The 9,142-nt window shown below is 47.5% G+C and overlaps 2 protein-coding genes across 5 annotated transcripts in view; one reads left to right on the top strand and one right to left on the bottom strand.

The window, feature by feature from the left end:
• The first annotated feature begins 491 nt into the window (after positions 1–491).
• Positions 492–5,936, top strand: serpinf1 (serpin peptidase inhibitor, clade F (alpha-2 antiplasmin, pigment epithelium derived factor), member 1). Its single transcript, XM_034550258.1, has 8 exons — positions 492–574; positions 3,637–3,697; positions 3,781–3,976; positions 4,105–4,260; positions 4,408–4,608; positions 4,689–4,828; positions 4,918–5,128; positions 5,251–5,936. The coding sequence occupies exons 2-8, from the start codon at positions 3,638–3,640 to the stop codon at positions 5,496–5,498; spliced, it is 1,212 nt and encodes a 403-aa protein (XP_034406149.1). The 5' UTR covers positions 492–574; position 3,637; the 3' UTR covers positions 5,499–5,936.
• A 2,856-nt stretch (positions 5,937–8,792) lies between these two features.
• slco2b1 (solute carrier organic anion transporter family, member 2B1) overlaps positions 8,793–9,142 on the bottom strand; it is a 16,599-nt gene continuing 16,249 nt past the window's right edge. For all 4 annotated transcript variants that reach the window (XM_034551029.1, XM_034551027.1, XM_034551028.1 and 1 more), the window contains one exon: positions 8,793–9,142. This exon is cut by the window's right edge and continues 947 nt beyond it. The gene's annotated coding sequence lies outside the window, so the exon portion shown is untranslated.

Here is a 9,142-nt window from a genome sequence, read left to right as displayed (position 1 = left end):
AAAGATGTGAATAATAAACATGTTTGGCCTGTCAATGTAGCTCAGGACAGGTTTCACACACACACACACACACACACACACACACACACACACACACACACACACACACACACACACACACACACACACACACAAATATGATTTACAATAATTATTAGTGTTAAGTCTTTTTTCTCTTTTGCAGATGTTTTATTAACAATGTGATGATTTTTATTTGATATGCAGTCACGTATTTATTTGGAGGAAGTTCATCCAGGATGTTCCAGAAGGCCTTTTGGGTTCTGAAGAGGTTTCAGGGGTTCTTGAGTCTGTGTGGACCTGAACCAGCAGGACTCGCTGTTTTGCTTTACTATAAGTTATGAAATGAGTACATTATAAATCTGAATATTGCAACAAGGGATTACAGATTATCACACGAGCAGCTTCTGTCTCTCTTGCGCGCCCCCGAAGCTCTGTTGGCAGCCGCGGGGACGCGCGCTGCTGCAGGCACAGAGCCAGGACGCGCCTCCGGGAGGACGCGAGGACGCGCCTCCTCCGCAGCGAGAGAGACTCGGAGCGTCCGGGAGCTGGAGAGGTGAGTGCGCTCTGTGTGCGCCGTCTGTGCCTATGTGTGCGCCGTCTGTGCCTCTGTGTGCGCCGTCTGTGCCTCTGTGTGCGCCGTCTGTGCCTCTGTGTGCGCCGTCTGTGCCTCTGTGTGCGCCGTCTGTGTGCGCCGTCTGTGCCTCTGTGTGCGCCGTCTGTGCCTCTGTGTGCGCCGTCTGTGCCTCTGTGTGCGCCGTATGTGCCTCTGTGTGCGCCGTCTGTGCCTCTGTGTGCGCCGTATGTGCCTCTGTGTGCGCCGTCTGTGCCTCTGTGTGCGCCGTCTGTGCCTCTGTGTGCGCCGTCTGTGCCTCTGTGTGCGCCGTCTGTGCCTCTGTGTGCGCCGTTTGTGCCTCTGTGTGCGCCGTCTGTGCCTCTGTGTGCGCCGTCTGTGCCTCTGTGTGCGCCGTCTGTGCCTCTGTGTGCGCCGTCTGTGCCTCTGTGTGCGCCGTCTGTGCCTCTGTGTGCGCCGTCTGTGTGCGCCGTCTGTGCCTCTGTGTGCGCCGTCTGTGCCTCTGTGTGCGCCGTCTGTGCCTCTGTGTGCGCCGTATGTGCCTCTGTGTGCGCCGTCTGTGCCTCTGTGTGCGCCGTATGTGCCTCTGTGTGCGCCGTCTGTGCCTCTGTGTGCGCCGTCTGTGCCTCTGTGTGCGCCGTCTGTGCCTCTGTGTGCGCCGTCTGTGCCTCTGTGTGCGCCGTTTGTGCCTCTGTGTGCGCCGTCTGTGCCTCTGTGTGCGCCGTCTGTGCCTCTGTGTGCGCCGTCTATGCCTCTGTGTGCGCCGTCTGTGCCTCTGTGTGCGCCGTCTGTGCCTCTGTGTGCGCCGTCTGTGCCTCTGTGTGCGCCGTCTGTGCCTCTGTGTGCGCCGTCTGTGTGCGCCGTCTGTGTGCGCCGTCTGTGCCTCTGTGTGCGCCGTCTGTGCCTCTGTGTGCGCCGTCTGTGCCTCTGTGTGCGCCGTATGTGCCTCTGTGTGCGCCGTCTGTGCCTCTGTGTGCGCCGTATGTGCCTCTGTGTGCGCCGTCTGTGCCTCTGTGTGCGCCGTCTGTGCCTCTGTGTGCGCCGTCTGTGCCTCTGTGTGCGCCGTTTGTGCCTCTGTGTGCGCCGTCTGTGCCTCTGTGTGCGCCGTCTGTGCCTCTGTGTGCGCCGTCTGTGCCTCTGTGTGCGCCGTCTGTGCCTCTGTGTGCGCCGTCTGTGCCTCTGTGTGCGCCGTCTGTGCCTCTGTGTGCGCCGTCTGTGCCTCTGGGGCTCCTTTTATGCGCCTTTACGCACAACGTTCTCTCTCCTCGCAGAAATACTTGTTTGGTGCAGCGGGATTTAATATTTGATCCATAAAGAATAAAACCGTTTATTTTGTTTCCATCTCAGCTGCAAACAAACAAAGAAAACAAACAAACAAACAAACAGAACCTTTATGAACACTTCTGATTCAACTCAATATGTTCTATTGAGTTTTTACTGTAAAGTCTTCCAATAGATTATGAATTGTGTGATAAGGTTTTGGAGTATTGTTTCTCCTGAACACACCACGGAGCTCCCAGCTTGCTTCAGGCTGTAAAGAACAACATCCCAGAAGTGGTTTCAGAACGAAGAGGAAACATTCCTGAGTCTCAGAGACAAGTTCCTGCAGGAAATGTGTTACTGCTGCTTCAGCTGTTGGTCTGCAGGACTCTGCAGGACTCTGCAGGACTCTGCAGGACTCTGCAGGACTCCATCGGGCCTGTTCTCACTGCATCACGTCCACACGAGACTTTCATCTTTAATAATAATAATAATAATAATAATAATAATAATAATAATAATAATAATGTTTCTGACACCTTGAAGGTCCAAAACTCTGTTTGTTTCTTGTTAGTTTTGGATTTATAAAAAAATAAAAAGTTTCCACCTATCGTTTATAGCCTGAAGGTCACGTGTTGCCTTCATGCTCGAGTCAAAATGACCGACATCAAGGCGTCCACGCCAAACGTGTTGCATTCAAGACCCAAAGTGAAGGAAAGAAAAGAGAAAACATCTGGGTTTCCCATCAGGCATAGTGTGCGTATGCGTGTGTGTGAGTGTGTGTGTGTGTGTGTGTTATAGTGTGTGTGTGTGTGTGTTATAGTGTGTGTGTGTGTGTTATAGTGTGTGTGTGTGTGGGTGAGTGTGTGTGTGTTATAGTGTGTGTGTGTGTGTTATAGTGTGTGTGTGTGTGTGTGTGTTATAGTGTGTGTGTGTGTGGGTGTGTGTGTGTGTGCGTGTTATAGTGTGTGTGTGTGTGTGTTATAGTGTGTGTGTGTGGGTGTGTGTGTGTTATAGTGTGTGTGTGTGTGTGTTATAGTGTGTGTGTGTGGGTGTGTGTGTGTGTGTTATAGTGTGTGTGTGTGTGTTATAATGTGTGTGCGTGTGGGTGTGTGTGTGTGTGTTATAGTGTGTGTGAGTGTGTGTTATAATGTGTGTTTGTGTGTGTGTGTTATAGTGTGTGTGTGTGTGTGGATGTGTGTGTGTGTGTTATAGTGTGTGTGTGTGTTATAGTGTGTGTGTGTGTGTGTGTTATAGTGTGTGTGTGTGTTATAGTGTGTGTGTGTGTTATAGTGTGTGTGTGTTATAGTGTGTGTGTGTGTGTGTGTTATAGTGTGTGTGTGTGTGTTATAGTGTGTGTGTGTGTTATAGTGTGTGTGTGTGTTATAGTGTGTGTGTGTTATAGTGTGTGTGTGTGTGTGTTATAGTGTGTGTGTGTGTTATAGTGTGTGTGTGTGTTATAGTGTGTGTGTGTGTGTGTGAGCTTCTTGTGAAACCGCAGTAACATGAGAATCAGGTCCAGATGTTCAAGAAGAACAAAAGAAACATTGTGACCTTTTATTTTTTCTTCTTGTGATGTTAAAACATTGTTTCCATGACAACACTTTGTGGTGAAGTTTCTGCTGATGAATGAATCATCATCGTTTTCCTCTGAAAGAGGAAGAGCTTTCACGTACATACATGTGTGTGTATACATATATACATATATGTATACATACATGCAGTACATATATATGTATATGTAGATGAAAGCTCTTCCTCTTCTTCATGTCTTGGTCCTCCAGGATGAAGAGGACCACCTTCCTGCTGGTGCTTGGCGTCTTGCTGGCCTTGAGCCGGTCTCAGGTACCAGCACCACCACGCCCCCCTGCTGCGTCGCCATGTTTGTTGTCCCCTCGGCTCCATGAAGCTGTGTTGATCTGTTCTAGTCGGACCCGGGAGGCGACGAGCCGGCCGGAGAGGAGGAGCATGTGGAGCTGTTCACCACGCCGGCAACCAAGATGGCCGCCGCCACCTCGGACTTCGGCTACAACCTGTTCCGCGCTCTGGCGAGCCGCCAGGCCGCGACCAACATCTTCCTGGCCCCCACCAGTGTGTCTGCGGCGCTGACGCAGCTCTCCATGGGTGACGACACACACACACACACACACACACACACACACACACACACACATATATATACAATATGTATATATAGACCATATGCCTGAATCCTTCTAGAACATGTCGGTAACCTTGCGTCTGTCCCCCAGGAGGGTCTGAGAATGCTCAGAGGCAGCTGTTCAGGGCCCTGAGGTACCACACCCTGCAGGACCCTCAGATCCACAACACCCTCAAAGACCTGCTGGTCTCTGTCCGGGCGCCTGGAAAAGGCCTGAGCGGCGCCGCACGCCTCTACATGGCCCGACGTGAGTCCACAGCAGCCCCTCATGTTCTCTGACCCACAGTCACGGAGAACCCGGGAACCTTGTGATGCAGACGACACAACATCGTTGTCAGGGGGTTCAAATATTTATGTATTGCTGATGTTTATTATTATAATTTGTGACTTTCAGGCCGTCTGAAGCAGGACTTCTTTGGCATCGTGGAGCAGCAGTATGGATCTCGCCCCAAGACGCTGCAGGGAGGGAACAAAGATACCAAAGAGATCAACGACTGGGCGGCGCGGCAGACCGGCGGGAAGGTGCAGCACTTCTTGAACAAGCCCCTCCCCCCAAACTCTGGAGTGAACACTGTGAGCGCCGCCTACTTCAAAGGTACGTCAGACGTCCGCAGGTGAAGGAGGAGCTTCGCTGGGGGGGACGTTGCATGAACCCGGCTCTCTGTCCGCCAACAGGGAAGTGGGCCACTCGGTTCGGTCAGAGTGGAGCGACGGAGAACTTCCAGGTGGACGGCGGAGCACCTGTCAGCATTCCCATGATGCAACAGGACAACTACCCTGTGAAGATGGGCGTCGACTCAGATTTGAGCTGCACGGTGAGTATCTTCTACTCGGACGCGACCTTTGAACGGCCAGGAAAACGTACCGAGGTGGGTTTTGAACTTCCTGAACGTTCTCCCTCCAGATCGCTCAGATCCAGATGCAGGACGACGTCAGCATGTTCGTCTTCCTGCCCGACGACGTGACCTCCAACACGACCCTGCTGGAGGAGAGTCTGACCGCCGAGTTTGTGCAGGACCTCTCCATGACGCTGCACCCGGCCGTGGTGTCCCTCGCTCTACCCACCCTGAGGCTCAGCTACTCCACAGACCTGCTGCCGCTGCTCAGCGACCTGGGTGAGTCCAGGTCTGGGCCCTCAACCGATGGCAGGAAGTGACGTCATTGAATGTCTACAAATGTATATTATTTTCTCCTTCGCCGTCGACTTCCTCCTCTCAACCCTCTTCGTCCCTCGTAGGTCTCTCTGAGTGGCTGGCCAACCCCGAACTGGAGAAGATCTCAAACCAGCGCATCAAGCTCAGCAGCGTCAATCACAAGGTCGTCATGGAGACGGCGCCCGAGGGGAACCACTACCCCGACGCCACCTCGGCGACTCACCTGTCCTACCGGGTGGACCGGCCCTTCCTCTTCCTAATCCGGGACGAAGCGTCGGGGGCGCTGCTCTTCATTGGCAGGGTGGTCAACCCCAAGGACCTGACAATGTAACACACACACACACACACACACACACACACACACACACACACACACACACACACACACACACACACAGACCTGTACTTCTATCTTTGTGAGGACACTTCACTGAATGCATTGCCTAGCCCCTTAAACCTTTACCTTTACCCTAAATCTGCCGCACACACACTAAATCTACTGCACACGCACGCACACACACACACACACACACACACACACACACACACACACACACACACACACACACACACACACACATTCTCTCTTAGCAGGTCCTAGGAGGGATTTTGGGTGTTTGCTTTGCTTTTCTGGTGACAGATATTTGCGAGTTTATTGGATTTTTCTTTTTTTCTTAAACACACTGACAATACTCTGAGCTCGCAATATTCTTTTAAAAAAAAATCTATATTGTCATAATTTGTGTAAAATGAAATAAACGACAATGAAATCAAACACTGTCTCTGGTCGGTTGTTCTCCTGAAGCTTCATGTCTGACTCAAGTTGTGTTCAAATGCCAAACATAGCGTCACATACATGTGAAGGAGGGGGACGTCAGGGTGGTGGAACCAAGAGGGAGAGAAGAACGTTTGATATATATGTGTGTGTGTGTGTGTGTGTGTGTGTGTCTGTGTGTGTCTGTGTGTGTGTGTGTGTGTGAATAAGTCATTTAAGGTTTGGCAGAATCATGACTTTCTGTTACAAATGGTTTTATTCAACACAATACACAGTGAGTGTAATATATATTATAGTGTAATACACTCTGCAGCCAGCAGGAGACAACAACACTTTTTAATGTTCATACACTACTACACACTATTGCTTTGTTGCGTAACTCCTGCAACAGGCGATGTAAAGTTTCAGTATGCCAAATCCAAATGAATTTTTTTTTTTTATACTTTAAAAACTAACTTTCATTGATAATCAGAGTGTGTGTGTGTTTGTGTATATGTGTGTGTGTTTGTGTGTGTGTATGTGTGTCTGTGTGTGTGTGTGCATGTGTGCATGTGTGTGTGTGTGTGTGTGTGTAAACATGTGTGTGTGTGTGTGTGTGTGAACATGTGTGTGTGTGTGTGTGTGTGTGTGAACATGTGTGCATGTGTGTGTGTGTGTGTGTGAACATGTGTGTGTGTGTGTGTGTGTGAACATGTGTGCATGTGTGTGTGTGTGTGTGTGTGTGTGTGAACATATGTGCATATGTGTGTGTGTGTGTGTGTGAACATGTGTACATATGTGTGTGTGTGTGTGTGAACATGTGTGCATGTGTGTGTGTGTGTGTGTGTGAACACGTGTGTGTGTGTGTGTGTGTGAACATGTGTGCATGTGTGTGTGTGTGTGTGTGTGTGAACATGTGTGTGTGTGTGTGTGTGTGTGAACATGTGTGCATGTGTGTGTGTGTGTGTGTGAACATGTGTGTGTGTGTGTGTGTGTGTGTGAACATATGTGTGAATGTGTGTGTGTGTGAACATTTGTGCATATGTGTGTGTGAACGTGTGTGCATGTGTGTGTGTGTGTGTGTGTGTGTGAACATGTGTGTGTGTGTGTGTGAACATGTGTGCATGTGTGTGTGTGTGTGTGTGAACATATGTGTGTGCGTGTGTGTGTGTGTGTGAACATGTGTGTGTGTGTGTGTGTGTGTGTGTGTGAACATATGTGTGTGTGTGTGTGTGTGTGTGAACATGTGTGTGTGTGTGTGTGTGTGTGTGTGTGTGAACATGTGTGTGTGTGTGTGTGTGTGTGTGTGAACATGTGTGTGTGTGTGTGTGTGTGTGTGTGTGTGAACATGTGTGTGTGTGTGTGTGTGTGTGTGTGTGTGTGTGTGTGTGAACATGTGTGTGTGTGTGTGTGTGTGTGTGTGTGAACATGTGTGTGTGTGTGTGTGTGTGTGTGTGAACATGTGGTCGTGACTCATAGATTCCTGAGGTTTCTGCCTCTCAGGAGAAAGTGAGTCTCCTCAAAGAGCATGAATCATCTTTGGTCTGTTTGGGGGAAAAAAATCATCATTAGACACATTATATTTTTATTGTTGTATTCAACTCTAATACTACTGACTCTACTACAAGTACTACTACTAACTCTACTACTACTGACTCTACTACTGACTCTACTACTGACTCTACTACTACTGACTCTACTACTGACTGTACTACTGACTCTACTACTACTAACTCTACTACTACTGACTCTACTACTGACTCTACTACTGACTCTACTACTACTGACTCTACTACTGACTCTACTACTACTGACTCTACTACTACTGACTCTACTACTAACTCTACTACTACTGACTCTACTACTACTGACTCTACTACTAACTCTACTACTACTGACTCTACTACTGACTCTACTACTACTGACTCTACTACTGACTCTACTACTGCTACTACTACTACTAACTCTACTACTACTGACTCTACTACTACTGACTCTACTACTAACTCTACTACTACTGACTCTACTACTGACTCTACTACTACTGACTCTACTACTGACTCTACTACTGCTACTACTACTGCTAACTCTACTACTACTGACTCTACTACTACTGACTCTACTACTAACTCTACTACTACTGACTCTACTACTACTGACTCTACTACTGACTCTACTACTACTGACTCTACTACTACTGACTCTACTACTACTACTCTACTACTACTGACTCTACTACTGACTCTACTACTACTGACTCTACTACTACTGACTCTACTACTAACTCTACTACTACTGACTCTACTACTACTGACTCTACTACTGACTCTACTACTACTGACTCTACTACTAACTCTACTACTACTGACTCTACTACTAACTCTACTACTACTGACTCTACTACTAACTCTACTACTACTGACTCTACTACTACTGACTCTACTACTGACTCTACTACTACTGACTCTACTACTAACTCTACTACTACTGACTCTACTACTAACTCTACTACTACTGACTCTACTACTACTGACTCTACTACTGACTCTACTACTACTGACTCTACTACTAACTCTACTACTACTGACTCTACTACTAACTCTACTACTACTAACTCTACTACTACTAACTCTACTACTAACTCTACTATTACTGACTCTACTACTGACTCTACTACTACTGACTCTACTACAAGTTGCTCATAACATTTTATTTCACCAGTTTGTAAAAAAGTAATTGTTGTCCATGTGTCTGTATTGAAACACTGATCTACATCAGAAAATACATTTTTAATAAGAGTACAAAAATGTTTCGGAAACAAAATATATATATCTGGAATAACTTGAGATGGTCAACTCCCCTTTTTTAAAATAATCACATTTCATAAAGTATATCACAATTAACACAATTATTTACAACAACAAAATACATGCAGCATTTACAAAACTAAGGAACACAAACAATAAACATTCAACAAATTAAATTCAAGAAAACGTGAAGTGAAGACAAAATAATGTGACGGGAAGAACTGAAGCATTTCAGACGTCTGACGGCAGTAAATTATTTAGAATGAAGTCACATTCATGTTCAGAAGTATTAAAGTCTGTTTCTATACAGCTTATTTGCTTGAAATACATGTGATTTCCAAAGTAATTGCTAACATGCTAATGTTTTGCAGATACAATCATTAGCATGTTCACCATCAACGTGTTAGCATGCTA

The sequence above is a fragment of the Cyclopterus lumpus genome, chromosome 14, assembly GCF_009769545.1.
Source record: "Cyclopterus lumpus isolate fCycLum1 chromosome 14, fCycLum1.pri, whole genome shotgun sequence".
NCBI classification, from domain to species: domain Eukaryota; kingdom Metazoa; phylum Chordata; class Actinopteri; order Perciformes; family Cyclopteridae; genus Cyclopterus; species Cyclopterus lumpus.
Note: the sequence above shows the minus strand (reverse complement) of the source record. Positions and strands in the feature narration are given on the sequence as shown.